Genomic DNA, 15,566 nt, shown 5'->3' with positions numbered 1-15,566 from the left:
TTTTTTAATAAGAAACACTGTGCTTTCAATGCCTTGAAGCATCCATCTCTTTCTGTTCCTCTTTCATCCTGACAGATCGAAGCACTTTACAGTATCTAGCATCTTAGGCTACCCTGGAGGGAGGCAGCTCAGGGGATAAAGAGAATTCATCCTCTACTGTGAATTCACTCCTCCTTCTGCTTCTGCTGCTGCAAAATTGAAGGGAGTGAAATGTGATGATTTTACAGGCAAATCTCTCCAGAGATAGACCAAAAATCCATAATTTCCTTGTGGCTCCTACAAGGGCTGCAAAATGGTAGCTTTTTTTTTTTTTTCTTAAATAATGGCTATGCATAAATAAAACAGACAGCAAGTCTCAAAACAGTTTTGAGGGGGACAGCTCTGAGGTTTAACTAGTTCCTAAAAATGTGTGCTGTATGGGCTTTGAAGTTTTCTGGTACATAAGCTCTTACTGAGATGTTGATCTCTTCCATCATGGAATTGGGGTTCTTTCTGACAGATCCCACTAGCTCAGTGGCGCCTTCCACGGTCAAGAGATTATTGGCCATCTGTGGAAGAAGAGATGTAGACAGACGTAGTGAGAATGAAGTTCTTGTGTCCTTGCAGGAGGCATGCTGTAACCTCAGGAATGACCCTTTCTTCCCATTCTTCAGCAGGCTGTAGAATAACTGTGATCCCTTTTGATGCATTTATTCTTTGTCTCACCATCTCTTGTCTCTATCCTCAAAACTCTGCAGTGCAGCTCTCCAGTGGAGTTGCCTTCTCAGTCTCTATCTGTCTCCATCTACAAAATTTGACATGTCCCTGATGTGTGTCACATGGGAGTATGTGATGTGGGGTGTGCTTAGTCATATGATGGCAAAAGGCTGGGACAATGGACTGTATTTGAGGATGTGTTTGCTAGTAAAGTTCATCTGAACAGAGAACCCTGTGAGATGGCAAGTGCTCCTCAGGACTTTTCCCATGCCCTTTGGATCCTCTTGGCAGCACAGCTGATCAAGGCTCAGGCTGATCAGCTGTCTCAGGCCTACAAGGTCAAGATATTTAGAGTTATGGGGCTGGCACTACCATGTACATTCCTTAGTGTATGAACATCACCTCTTCTCCAACTTGAACTTTATATGTACTCTCCACTCCAATTATGTGAAAAAAACCATGGTGGTTAACATAGGCTAATGGAATTCTAAATTATTAACTCTGTATTATTTACGTTATCAGCTCCCAAGACAATCTGTACAGCTACATAAAAGAGCACTTGCTACCCTTTGCACCACTGCAAAGATATTGTTAGGACAATAAGTGCTGTGTTGCACATGCTGCTTGTAGGGTTGCCAGCTCTCAGAGAGGAATGCTTAAGCTTTAGCTAGTGATCTTACCTTTGACCATGTTAAGAATGAGGCAAGCAGCCACATTTATTTATGTAATCTAAACCAGCAATCCAAAAAAGGCAGTGTGGTTGCAGTGATTTACAAAGATGGGGTGTCCAAAGACAGACCTGTACAAACAGTTTTAAAGATGTCCCTCAACCACCATACTGCCATTTGCAAGCTCTGAGGGTGACAACATTAGCTTTGGCTGAAATGAGAATCCACCTCATAAGCAGGCTAACTTTTCTGAGCAGAATTCCTACAGAATGACTTCAGATTGAGAAGATAAATTAGCTTTCAAGCCTAACCTCTAAAGCTAGTATGGTTGGTCATTCAGGTTTGCGCCATTCCAAGATTATTGATTCTTAGCTTATCAGGATCCAGTTTTGGCTTTCTTTTTCCAAGGCTTGATAAAATACCTCAGGGTAGTGCTATGGCATTGCCTTGATGTAGGAATAGCAGTTTGTCCTGTGTTTGAACAAATTTTTAGCAAATCATTAACAGACTGAGAAAGGCATGTTCTGTTCTACTTTCAAATCCTTCCAGTACTTGAAAGGAGCACATAAACAGGAAAGGAAATGACTATTTACATGGGTTGATAGTGATAGGACAAGGGGGAATGGTTTTAAACTAAGACAGGGGAGGTGTAGGTTAGATATTAGGAGGAAGTTTTTCACACAGAGGGTGGTGACACACTGGAACAGGCTCCCAAGGAGGTTGTGGATGCCCCATCCCTGGAGGCATTCAAGGCCAGGCTGGATGTGGCTCTGGGCAGCCTGGTCTAGTGGCTGGTGACCTTGCACATAGCAGGGGGGTTGAAACCAGGTGATCATTGTGGTCCTTTTCAACTAAGGCCATTCTATGATTCTATGATTCTATGATTCAAATCTCTGTTTGAACTTTTGCCTTATCTTGAAGCTTAGAATATGTATAAATCTGTATATTCACAACTCTGTGTTATGGATATATGCAGACCTGATGAATGCCTGGGCTCCCTCTTGATTGAGACTAGATATGATAGGAATCAACCACTTTGGGTGTGGTGTTATGCCAGGGCCAGTATTTGGGTGATATTTTGAGGGAACAGCGCAATTAATTTTCCCTGGTAGAAACTCAGAGCATAGAATTTCCTTCTGCTTTGTTCACCTTCAAACCAAAGCAGTACTCATCTATCCTATTCTAGTTCAAACTGCTCACTCTGTCTTTTGTGCCTCAGAACTTTCTACTCCCACCATTTTTTCCTCCAGCCCTGTCTGGGCTTTATTTTACCTTCAGGACTTTGAGTGTTCCATTGACTCTAAGGCCTTTGCAGATCTTCTTGGCTCCCTCATTGTTGATCTGGTTGTTGCTGATGTCCAGATGAATCAGCACATTGTTAACTTTGAGAGCTTCTGCTAGGGCCTGTGCTCCCTCATTCCCAATGCTGTTCCAAGACAGGTTGAGTATTTTCAGTGCAGCATTGCCCTCCAGTGAGAGAAGAGAGATCTCAGCTACTGCATGTACACCATGTGTATCGCTCTACCCTTTCTTGCTTGGCTGAGACAGGACTACCTCTCAAGTCACATCCAGCCCAGCCCCAATGAATCCAACATCTCTTCAATGTCCCAGCACCTCTCCATCCACATGAGTCACCAGACCTACTCACTACTTTAATTGTTCACCTGGCACTGCCTCCTAATGTCATTAGAATAAGCCTGGCTAGAGCTACTGAATCCTGCTCAGATCTCAGGTATGTGAGTTCCCAATCAGCGTTTCAATCAGCTTCTGATAGTGATCACTGTGAAGGGTATCACAAGAAAGGAGAATTCCTACCTTAAGACCTGTGCCAAATGCTACTGTTCCCTTCCTCCTCAGGTGGTTCCAGCTCAGGTCCAGAATCTCCAGTGTTGTATTGACAGCTGAGAGAGAGAAATTGAGATGTTATCTTACGAAGAGCAGTCTGAGCACAAATGCTGACTCACAGGCAGAGGCTCAGAGCAAGTTTGCTGGGGATTCAGCAATAGCTGTACCTACAGTCTTCTCTGTTTGCTGCATCCACAGAACACAGAACAGGCTACTGGTCACAAGCAGAAAGGGAAGACAGCTTTTTTTGGCTTAGTCAAAGAATGCATTGCAAAGGAGGGAGGTAAAGAGAGGAAGGATTTCTTACTCTAGTAGGCACTGTTTCTCACTGGAAAAATGTTTGGATGCTCCTTGCCACATCCAAATCATCAAGACTCATTCTGCCTATCTTTGATTAGCAGAGGAGAGGAAATCGGCATCATAATAGTAGCTGTGCCCAGCTGTATACTTGTCAGTGCCAATTTCCATGCAGAACACACATCACAGTTTAAGTTCTACTTAGAGCAGGATATGTGTGAATTCATTTGTGTCACTGTGACACTGAGAGGAGTAGAAGTTACTGCCAAAGCTTCTCATCTTCAGAAAGAATTTCTCATCCAGATTTTCCATGGATGGGAGGATGGACGGAGGCAGATGGTGAATTTAGCTAACTTTAAAATATTCCTTTAAAAAAACAGATAAGAAGAAAAACAGATTCTGCAATAAGCTCTGCAGCTCCTGCCTGTATTGAGCTGGCAGGAAAGAAGAGCTGTAAGAAGTTTTAGTTTGGAGATGCATTTTTTCTGGGCTGGGAAGGTCACAAGGTTCAGTATTGGTCCCTGGGTTCCTTTCAGACTTGTGCAATGCAGGGACATACTGCCTAGTCCCCCACTGCAGTTTTAATTGATCCATCTTTTAAAGATATGGGCTGTAATTAGAAGCAGGTTCCTATCAGTGTGAATACTGAACCAGGGGAATGAAATTGCTAATTAAACCAAAGACGTGTTACTGGTATTCTCAAGGAACACAGGATGCTCAGGTCACAGGCTTGTGCCTGTCATGGTAGTATTTTCTTGGGGGTGCTGAGGGAAGAAATGCTGCCAGATATCCATGCAAGTAATTTCCAGTGCACAAATAGTACCACAAATTAATGACTGATTTTTACTGTTTTGTTTGTTTTCCCTCTCCAGGGCTACTACGCATCATGGATCTCACTTTGTCTGAAGGCAGCTTTATTTTATTTCTTTCTAATCTGCTTCCCTTGCTGCTTGATACACAATGATTCAAACCACTAGGGTTTGTGATACTTAAGAAAAGTTTCAATTAGTGATCAAAAGCTTTAAACAAACAGTTTTTACGCTCTTGAATTCCATTAAAATGTAATTTTTTGCTTTAAACACTGTAAAGGACTTCTCTTTTAGCTCCCTCTCTCTGACACAGACTCTTCTGTTATTGTGGTTTTTCATCCTTCATTTCTATTGTGAGAGAGCTGTGAAACAGTGGCTATAGTCAACTGTGATGAGGGTGAGCTGCTGGACCAGCCAGAATCTCTAAATCTGGTCTTTTGTATTCCCACCAGGTCAATGGACAAGAAGGAAGTACATGTTCACCATGCTGGACCCATTGTGTCTCCCAATGACTGTCTGCACTCCTGGCTCTTGAAAAGTAATAAAGTAAGTTACCGAGCATCTGTCCTAGGAGCTGTCCTCCCTTCTCAGAGAACTCATTGTGGCTGAGGTCCAGCTTCTTCACTTGGTAATTGCTCTGCAGAGAGACAAATGTGCAGGAAGAATGAGATCTTCCAACCAGCTGCAGCCGGCTGCTGTGCTAAGGCCTCAACATGAGGATGAAACAGAGGGATATTGAACACGTTGAAATCTACAGCATGTGGGAGTTCATCAACATGGAGATGGTGGCACTGTGTACCCCAAGACAAAGCTTTGTCAGTCATACGTCATAGCAATTATCTTCCCAAAACAGCAAAAGCAATGGGACTTTGTGTTGTGCAAACTTCTCTCACACAGCTTATGTCTGATCTGTAATACATCCGATTCCTGCCCCCTATTTCACTGCCAGCACTGAATCCTAACCAAGAGCACTTTCTATCATCAGCCTAAGGCCTTCCCTTGTGGCATCTTCTGGTGGTGCCACATAGTGCAGAAACTTGGAAACAAGAAATAAGAAGAGAAACTAAGATTTTTGCAAAGTGCTCTTATGTTAGCCTACTTATGTCTCTTGAAAATTTGGGATCACCTGTATTTCCTTCTACTGTTACACAGTCTTGAGGTTTTATTTCTCAGCCAGACTCACAAAGCTGTTCAGAGAAAACATTAATCCAGTCCATCCTTCTTTGTATCCTCCAGGCTCCCTTGTTTCTGAAGTAAGCAAGAGGCACTTAGCAGAATTATGCCAGGAACTCATATAGTTATTGCCATCTGAAATTATGCCAAGTGAATAGCAGCTTCAAAATGAGGAGTCTTATGCAATCTGGGCCGCAAATGACCTTGGATTTCAGGTAACTCACCATTAATGCATCAGCAAGGCATGATGCAGCCTCCTCTCCAAAACTGTTTCCTGTGGAGGAAAAAGTATGTGAACAGTGCGCTGATCTCTCCCTTGGCATTGTGTTGGGGTCTGCAGGAAACTTTGCTTTTATGTGAAGCGTTCAGTTAATCATGGTCCATATCAGACTTTGATATGTTAGCCTTTCCTCCGCTTCAATCTATAGAAGAGAATTACCCCAAGATGTGGGAGACACCCAGCAATGACCTAAGTTTTTCCTATGGGACTGGTTTGCAGAGGGGCTGGAGGCTTAGCAGGCTGAACACTTATTTTGATCATATCACTATAAATCTAAATCTCCACATTGCCACTTTGGGTTCTTGTAAGGGACATAACTGAGAAATTGTTTTTGCTCATGGTCTGACTAATGTTCTTGGGATGGGAGACTGAAATGAAACGTGGCATTTCACTTCCACTGCTGTCACTGCTTGAGTGCATGCAGCCCACCTGAGAGCTGAAGAGTATGGAGATAGGATGCATTTTCCAAAAGCAAACTGGCAATGGCTTCAGCCCCTTCTGTGTCCAGGTGGTTATTGGAAATGTTCTGGAAGGAGACAAGGTAGAACAAAAAAGATGAGCTCAAACAGTGAGTTGGCTTCATTGTGTCTTTAATCACAAGATCTTAAGAGAAAAATGCAAGACCAATAATATAAGAAATGTTATCTAAGCAATAACTACCTTTTAAAGCTATAGGTATGCTTAATCCCATATTCTTCCTAGCAGAAACAAAGTCCTAGAGCCATCGGTTTCACATGGATCTTTGTCTTCAGTAAACCAAGAGGCATTTGGCTAAGAACATTTCTTCCTAGTGCAGGCACTAGGAAGAAGTGCACAGATCCCACGGCCTATCAAAATGCATTTTTCATACCTCACTTTCAGATTGAAGGAACAGTGCTAAGGATTTTAATCTGAAAGTTATGCATTACTCCCTTAATCTATATAGAAAAGTTTCCTCATATCATATTGGAGAATAAAAGTTCCTGACCAAAACATTTTTCTGTTGGCTAAGCATGACCTAGAAAGACCTAGTTCTGGTAATTATTGTTACATCTGCTAATGAAAAGAACAGTTCCAGGCTCCCAGATCTTGGGAGCCTCGTGAGACTCATCACATGCACATTTCTGTTTTTCAGAAGCTTGTACATTTTAAAACTAGATGAGCATAAAATATCATGTCTTTCAGATATGAATATTTTTGCATGGGAGCAACTGTTGTTTGGTTAAAACTTGGAACTGAATGAATTAGTTTTCTTTACTGAAATTCTTCAGATGATTGAACTTGGTAAGCAATACTTTTGGCTAAAAACTGCATCAGATTGGGTACCAGTTCTCGAAGAGAGCAATTCTCTCGTAACATCTCTGCTATGCATATGGCTCCTTCTGCCAGAATGTGGTTATCTTCCAGCTCTAAGTGGGTGACAGTTGCATTGGACTGCAAAGACACAAAGGCAAAAAGAGACACAGAAAAGATAGATGGAAAGTTAGTGAAGTGGGTTGTTTCCTCAGTCAACAGATACTGGACATTTCCTCCAAACCTCAGTAGGCATTGCAGGTCCTAAACAGGACTCTAGGCAAGGACATGGCACAGTAATTGCAGCAAAGGCCAGTAGTTGCCACACAAGGCTTTCCTGTTCAAGGGATTAGAAATATAAGAAAGACTTGGAATTCCTATCTGTAATGTAGGACATTTTCTCTCACTCTACGTATTCAGTGATGGCTTTCAATAAGAGGCCTAAAATGCCATTGACAAAAATGGCCCACTCTTACTAGGTACTCACCACTAGAGTAATAGCAATGGCTTTGACACCTTTGGGTCCTAGACCGTGGTGGTTCAGGTTTATATAAGGCTTGGCCAAGTTCTGAGCAAAGTGTGAGACAGGCACCACCTCCATCAGTCTGCATGCTTCCAGATACAGATCTACACCCATAACACCTGCAAAGGCTTTCCCAGGATCTGCAGAGAAAAAGTATATGAATGGGTAGTGCATTCTGTGTATGCCATCCATCTTCTGAGGCTGTTTTTCCCAAGCACTCCACTCTCTCTGGGTCCAGAGGGTCCCTTGAATAAAGCACAGCTGGCAAGCATGAGCTAATAATTCCCTAATACCCCCAAGGAATCACTCTGAATATAGATTTCTTGACCTTTCTGTGTTAAGCACAGGACTTGCCCCAGTATCTGTAACATTTCTTCATGCTAGAATGTTGAGATGAGGAGCAGAATTCTTGCCTCAGCATTTGTGGCAACATGGGAGATGGGGACAGCCTGCCAGTTGTCTGCAGAGGACTAAGCAGCCACCTCAACCAAGATCTTGCTCTTTGCCTAAATGAGCACCTCATTTTGTTTTGTCTTGATTCATGACTCAAACCAAACCATCAGCAAACTATGCCAGTTTCTTTGGCTCAGCCTCTGTGTTAAATCTTATGCTACTAATTACAGAGCTAAATTAAGTAACACTATGCAACAACTGCAGAATTTTACTTTTAAAAAGTTATCTTCCATCCAGAATTTTCCCCATACCTTTATAACACACTTCTAAGAGTTAACGTAGCTTGCTTTCTTTTCCACTTGGCATTTGGTGATAAGCTGTAGCTTCTCATCAGTCTGCAATGCGACTAAATCTTTCTTGGTGTAATTGAGAATTTCTGACATCAGGCAAAAACATTTTCACCATTTTTTTTTCCTTTAAGTCTTAATTGAAGCACGCAGCTGATATTGCCAGCAGAGTGAGGGCAGCTCAGAACATTCTGGCTTACAATCAGCAGAAAGAATCCCAGTGTTCCCATCTTGGCCATCGGGTGTTGTTGACACAGCTGCAGTGAGAAATATCAGTGCAGCTGGCAGCTGTATTTCCACAGAAACCTGTCATTTGGAATTCCTTCATCAAAACCTCATACATAGAGCTCATATTTCTCCATGTTGTTATACACATTCAGTGGTCTGACCTCAAGACAAATTCCCTTCCCATTTTTCCAGTTCAGTCTGAGGCTCTCACAAAAGTCTTTTTTTTCTTGCATTCTTTCTTTCTTTTTTTTTTTAATTTTCCTTCAATTTACAACATGTTAAAAAATGTTCATCGAAAATTATGGACAAGTCCTACTGTAACACAAATGAGCATAAAACTTGTTTAGCCAGAGGACTGACTTCACTATGCAGGAGTTTAGAGCAAGCAGAAAAGGACAATCATGGCAAACCTATGACATACAGACAACAGCCGGTACACAGTATTTCACCAGTGTTTCACGTGCGCTGGGCCTGATCCCCACCCTCCACCCCTGGCTTCTTCTAAGTGGTGTACTGCCCAGGCAGGCTGCTCTACTAGTGTTGTTTATTAAGGACTAGACGAGAAAGAAAAGAATGGAGGAAAGCCATTGTTTATTCTGTACAGAGAGGAGCTGAAGGAAGACACTTGATGTCAAAGTGGGAGCTCCTAAAAGGCAATGAATCCCCCCTGCCTTTCTCAACTGCCAAATATCAGTTCAGATGTCAGATGTGGATGTCAGGACCCTGATGTTGTTGTGTTCTGTGGCCTTCATTTCTGACATATACGTGTTGATAGGTACAACACTGACTGTAAGGGGAAAGGATAGTGAGGGGCAGATGGCAAGAAAGCATTCACCTTCAACATCAAGGTCAGTATCAGAGCCTTGTGTGGCCTTCTCTGCTGAGGCATCAGACAGTGGAGACTCTGGAGGCTTACTGATATCTGACTTCTCTTCATTTTGATCTGCTGTGAAACCAAGCATTCATATGTCAGTGCCAACCCAGCACTTTGAGACTCCTGGTATGTGACAGAACAACTTCCTACTGCTCTCATTGAAGTCTGCATCTCTCTACAACATTCTGCAGATGTGCTCCTTCCCCAGCCCCGCTTCATGCCAACCACTCCCTGAGTAGGGTCCCCATGTGGTGCTAGCTCTGACATGGTGATAAGCTCACATCAGGTCTTCATTCCCTAGTGAGCAGCCTTTCTCTCCTTCCCCTGTTTCTGAAATGACCAGACAACAGAAGATTTCCCTTCTCCCTCCCACTTTCCCACAAACCTATAAACCAAAGCTGAGCCAGCTCCTTTTAGCTCTCCTGAGCTGACGCAGACTTTCCCAGGCACTGGCACGATACTGCTGGCTGACTGCTATCAGACAGGGATTGCTTTATAGTACTCTTCAAGCAAAGCAGAAGAGGAATTTTTGAATGTTATTATATGTTGGGATTGAATATAACCAGACTCGATAGAAGTAGCACAGCTTTTCTTGCTTACCATTCATAATTTATTTTACTGTGAGAAAAAAGGAGAATTTGGAAAATTCTTCTTTAAGACAAAAAAATGCACACCGGAATCATCAAGAGTGATTTTTCCAAAATATTTTTTGGTGAATAACTACACTTTTTTTCCTACTGTTTCTTTTCATCCCTTGACACTGCTTTTACTACCTTCTTCCCTTAATCCTTATTTCTCTTCAGAGTTCCAGGCTACTCTGGGTGTCACTTAGCACTGATGTTTCATGAAGCTTGCAGTTTGGCTGTTCACTCAGATCTGTGTGAGGGAAAGACTGGACAGCTAGCACCTACATCACAGCATTTCAACCATCCCTTCAGCTCCCTCATTAAGATATTTTGATATTTTCCTTCTGCCAGACTTTGTTCAAGTGATGGCTTTATTTGTATTTTACCACAAGAAAGACAAAAGAAAGGATAAAAACAGGTTTAAATCCTGAGTAAAGAACTCACAAGACAAAAAGACCCAGATTTGGAATACTCTAATAATATCTCCAGATCCTCTTTGCTTAATGACCCTACAGTGCTAGTCATCCTGATAAAAAACTTCCCACCCTAGGGATCAGACAGACCTTTGTGTGCTATACAGAATCCCTCCAGGCTTTATCACCTTCTGATAATGTAACTGTTGTGTGCCCACTATCAGCCAACCTGCACTACATGATCTGAGCCTTCTAAGGTAGATCCAGATGTGGTCCTTAGCATCCCTGTGGAACTGTATAAGTTAGCGCTGATTCAGATGTTTATCTTGTTAAGATGTTACAAGCAGAAGTGTAAAAGGTATTGAATCATGATCATCATAAATTGTTTGAGTTGGAAGAAACCTTATATATCATATGGTTCCAACTCCTATGCCACAGGCAGGGACATATTCCAGTAGACCAGCTTGTACAAAACCCCATCCAACCTGGTCTTGAACACTTCCAAGAATCATAGAATCATAGCATCATAGAATTGCTCAGGTTGGAAAAGATCTTAAAGATCATCAAATCCAACCACAACCTAACCATACTACCCTAAGTCTAACAACCCTCCGCCAAATCATGTCCCTGAGCACCACATCCAAACAGTTGGATTCAGGGTGACATTCAGGGACGGTGACTCAACCGCTCCCCTGGGGAGCCTATTTCAGTGCTTAACCACCCTTTCTGTAAAGAAGTGTTTCCTGATATCCAACCTAAACCTCCCCTGGTGCAACTTGAGGCCATTTCCCCTCATCCTGTCACCTGTCACCAGTGAGAAGAGACCAGCCCCGCTCTCACTGTAAGCACCTTTCAGGTATTTGAAGATGGGGGCATCCTGGGATACAATCTCTTTTCTGGACAACCTGTTCCAGGTTTCACCCTCCTTATAGCAAATAATTTCTTCCTAATATTTAACCTAAATTTACCCTCTTTTACTTCTAAGCAGTTATCCCTTCTCCTATCACTATAGTCCCTGATAAAGAGTCCTTCTCCATCTTTCCTGTAGGCTCCTTATGTTGGGGAGCCCAGATCTGAATGCAGTAATCCAGGGGGGTCTCACAAGAGAGAGATTATTGTCAAAACCAATGCAGTGAAGAGAGGAGTCTGGAGATTCTTTTCTCTCTCACTTTTTGTGAGGCACTGGGACTGCAGGCACAGCTTTCTGGTCAGCACAGATTCTACCCACCATGAACCCGGAGGGGAGTTCATACCATGATTTGTTGGGAGACTTACAATGGATGTACTGAGACAATGGCAAAACCCTTCTCATGCTAGGTTGACAGTGCCTGTTGTCTGGACTCTATATTGTTCTCTCTGTTGTGTTTTATAAGTCTTTGGTATACCACACTAGCAATTTATACTGGGATGGTAAAGAAGAAATTTTCTTCTCTTTTGCCTAGCATTACAAAATGCTAGGCATACCACTACTAAACTAATGAAGTCATCTTTCTTAGAATCACTGCTTATAATGGTTCAACTTCAGGTAAGATGAAAATTTTAATAAATCATCCTCCTTCTCTTCTGTGATGTAATCTAATTGATATATGCTAAGGAATTTCAAGTGTAAAGGAAACTGTCAAGGTCATCCTCACTTCTACATTCCTTGTACCATACCTTAAAAATAATTCAGGCGAACAGCCAGGTCCCATCCTACTATGACTAAGATCAAACTAGAGTAGAATTTAATGAGAGAAAAGTTACATTAGGCTAGGAAATAAGCCCAAAATACTACAAACAGGCAGAGTGCAGACCCAGGACCAGCCTGTCTCTCAAAGCCAACCCATCTTTCCTAGCAAGGGAGGGCTAAACTAGGACCTCATTTTGCACAGTGCTAAGCTACTATCCATGGGGAATGAAAGGCAGCTGGGTATAATTGCCAGGAGGTACAATTGCTGGTACTGGTCAGCTGGCATTTTATTTTCTAAGCAAGGTGCTGGTCTGATTTGTCATCAGCCTTCTGGCAGCAGCCATCTCAGGCCACCAGCAGCCTGGGTCTCCTGGTACCCCATTTCTTGGCAGTAGCATATCTATGCAGCCCAGGTCACAGAAGGGAAGACTTTCACTTGTCTACAACCACTATACTCCCCATATTCCCTGTTGGACCCTGCTGATTTGCCTATTTCTGACTATTTGTAGATAACTAAGCACAGCACCTGTGTCCTTCTCAGAGTCCTTGTCCATGGCTGTTTTCTTGTCACTACCAATGAACTGCAGGTTTATTTGCTTTTTCTCTTCCCTCAATGAGAAGTTTACAGCCACCTTTTAGGCCCAACCATTTCCTCTAATTCATTTGTACAAAGCACAGCTGTTCAGCTGCAATTTAAAAGCCTCTGAGAGGAATGGTGCTATTTGTAAGGTTGACGTTCTTGATTTGTACTGCTTATAAACAGGAGAACCCTGTTTTGTTTTCATAGGAGCTGGCTGGATGTTAGGAGAGCCCTATATTCTCCTCAGCACCCTTACCCCTCCGTTCTGTCTACTTGGCCATTCTGTGACCTCACTTCCACACCCAAACTCTGTGTTCCAGGTTTCTCAGGAAACCAGGGCTGTTTGGTCTCTGATGGTGTCAGCACCCAAGGACAGGATCAGATGATGTTTTGGCTGTGAAGACCCCCAGGTTTGTCTTAAAGAAGATGCCAGATCTCTGGTGAGTCTTCTCCTTCCTTTTGGCTTGGTCCTACAGGTTGTACAGCTTTGTATGAGAAAGGCAAACTGCTGCATTTGCAGTCAGAAAGGAGCTTAGAAAGAAATGGGTGCATTAGCCTTATTAGTCTTCAACAGATTCAAACTTCTCTACTGCCTATTTGCCCATGTGTTCCTCAATAACATGTGGTTTGTGAGCATACCAGCATTTAATGGGGCCTCAAATCAAGTATTCATTTGTCTGGGCAAGTAATGGTGGTGCCAAATTTGGCTCAATACTTATTATTTTATGCAATTTATGCTGAGGACTCCAAAACCTTTCCTAAGAGGATAAAACTAAAGGTGTAACACAAGAGGATTTCTGATGGAGGCTGAGCAGAACTGATGCATACACTTGGAAATCTTTGAAGTTTATTTAAACTACACTATGTAATGAAGACTGCTCTGAAAATAATGCCTCCTATTTTATTATGTTGGCCCACAGAGGCAGCTGTTGGTGGTATGGCAGTAGAGGCTGAACCTTCCCACCAATATTCTCTTATATATATATATATATATATCTTTTTTGTTTTTTTTTCCCCGTAGGTTCTACATAAATCTCCTAGGTAGTCCATTCATTAGAGGCCACAGCAGGGTTACATTTGGCTATAAAACAAAATATGATGCATAAACCAGTGAAAGGTTTGACCCCAAAACAGACCTCCATCAGCTTTGATTCTCTTGCCAAAGTTTGCAAATATTTTTCTCTAGCATAGGCCAAACAACAGTGGCAGTCCAGATCCTTGCTTGTCTGTGGTTCTGGCCAATATTCTTCTCTATTCCAGTCTGCTTATCCTGGTGTGGGCTGGGCCTGAAGATACTTTTTGAACCCTCAAAGAACAGCTTTGTTTTAAATTCCCTGGCAACTTGCCCTTGCTGTCACAAACCCTTCCTCTGGAGAACATCCTCTGTTTTATGCAGACACCAATGATGGTTTGCCTACTGCAGCGGGATATGGGAGACTGCAGACAACTGCTGTACTTTGCCAGAGACATATGCAGTTTTGGCACAGAGGTTATTCCATGGCATATACGTAGTAACATCAGCTCAGGTCCTAGCCATGGACACCTGTTGTGCTTATCTCAATAAACTAGACATGCACATCTCTTGAAAAGAGTCTAAGGACTCAAGAGTACAGGTCTTAGGAGGAGCAGCTGAGGGAACTGGGATTGTTCAGTCTGGAGGAGGCTCAGAGAAGATCTTATCACTCTCTACAACTACCTGAAAGAAGCTCAGGTTACAGTGATAGAACAAGTGACAATGGCCACAAGTTGTGCCAGGGGAGATTCAGGTTGGATATTAGGAAAAAATTTCTTTTCCAAAAGAGTGGTGATGCATTGGAACAGACTGCCCTGGAGGTGGTGGAGTCACTGTCCCTGGAGGTGTTCAAGAACAGTGTAGATGTGCTGAGTGACATGGTTTAGTGGGCATGGTGGTGGTGTGCTGATGGCTGGACTAAATGATCTTAGTGGTCTTTTTCAACCTTAATGATTCTATAATAACCTAAAACAACACCTAGGGTCCATCCGAGGCACAGCCTGGTAGCACTGGTTGGTGCAGAGTCAGGGACAGCATGAGTCTCATTGACCTAATTGCAAGAGCCCATCTTTAGGGGAGTTTGGAAGAGGGTTACTGAGATCACCCTCCAGAAGTGTGCTGGGTGTCTTTCCCAAGTGGGAGGGGAAACACACGAGGTGGCACAAAGCATTATCCTGAAAATAGGAGAAGCTTTTAACTTGAAGCAGAGACCAACCTGTAATAAGCGAGAGGTAATAACCAGTATGGATATAGGATCAAAATGCTCCCTACCAGATGACAAGGGTGACTTTAATGGACGTTGCAGTTCAGTTTAGTTAGATTTGCCAATTTTGTATGTTACTATGATACATTAAAAATATTTAATTGGCATAAAGAGTTGCAGTGGCGCTCAGTTCGATTTTTACCTTGTGCACAGCCAAACGCAGAATAAAACAAAATATTAAAAACGTAGCTTAAGCAGGACTTTTTCCCTGAAACTGTCTAGTTTCAGCATGACAGGCCTCAGCTTTGCACGGGCACAAGGTGCTCACAGTGTGCTCACAGCTGATCAGATGGAGCTGTTTTGCAGAGCTGTGACATGCTGTGAGCAAACCACAGAAGGAGAACGCGTTCATGTGCTGGTGCTTCGACCTGCTGCCAACGGGGTTTGTCCACGCAGCCTGTTCTCTGCGAGATACTGACTAATGTGGGTACAGGTTCGCGAGACACGTAGTGAACTGTAATTACGAACCGCCTGGGACCAAAAGGGACTTTATGTGGTGTTTTTTCAGGGGGTTGCAACTTTTGTAGGGTTCCGGAGAACAGAGCGCAAACTTTCATTTGAAAGCACCCCTCCCACGTTGCGGACCGAGCCGGCCGC

The 15,566-nt window shown here is 42.9% G+C and overlaps 1 protein-coding gene and 1 long non-coding RNA gene across 5 annotated transcripts in view; one reads left to right on the top strand and one right to left on the bottom strand.

Annotated features, from left to right (window-relative positions):
• LOC104911202 overlaps positions 1-5,705 on the top strand; it is a 40,443-nt gene extending 34,738 nt beyond the window's left edge. The window contains exons 4-5 of the long non-coding RNA XR_004159953.1: positions 4,768-4,861; positions 5,552-5,705. This is a non-coding gene — a long non-coding RNA (uncharacterized LOC104911202). The remainder of the gene's footprint in view (positions 1-4,767; positions 4,862-5,551) is intronic.
• Positions 1-13,131, bottom strand: part of LRRC74A (leucine rich repeat containing 74A) — a 20,719-nt gene extending 7,588 nt beyond the window's left edge. For 2 of the 4 annotated variants that reach the window (XM_010711750.3, XM_019615769.2), the window contains exons 1-10: positions 12,640-13,131; positions 9,367-9,477; positions 7,528-7,703; positions 7,074-7,181; positions 6,198-6,294; positions 5,713-5,762; positions 4,871-4,952; positions 3,180-3,265; positions 2,637-2,831; positions 453-548 (exon numbers count right to left, since the gene is read on the bottom strand). In XM_010711750.3, the coding sequence (XP_010710052.2) occupies positions 453-548; positions 2,637-2,831; positions 3,180-3,265; positions 4,871-4,952; positions 5,713-5,762; positions 6,198-6,294; positions 7,074-7,181; positions 7,528-7,703; positions 9,367-9,477; positions 12,640-12,667 (1,029 nt within the window). In that variant the 5' untranslated portion in view covers positions 12,668-13,131. The remainder of the gene's footprint in view (positions 1-452; positions 549-2,636; positions 2,832-3,179; positions 3,266-4,870; positions 4,953-5,712; positions 5,763-6,197; positions 6,295-7,073; positions 7,182-7,527; positions 7,704-9,366; positions 9,478-12,639) is intronic. The other 2 variants (XM_031553616.1, XM_031553617.1) reach the window with 2 other exon arrangements.
• Between the last annotated feature and the right edge of the window lie 2,435 nt (positions 13,132-15,566).

This window comes from Meleagris gallopavo, chromosome 5, assembly GCF_000146605.3.
Source record: "Meleagris gallopavo isolate NT-WF06-2002-E0010 breed Aviagen turkey brand Nicholas breeding stock chromosome 5, Turkey_5.1, whole genome shotgun sequence".
Classification (NCBI taxonomy): Eukaryota; Metazoa; Chordata; class Aves; order Galliformes; family Phasianidae; genus Meleagris; species Meleagris gallopavo.
This window is presented reverse-complemented; position numbering and strand designations above follow the sequence as displayed.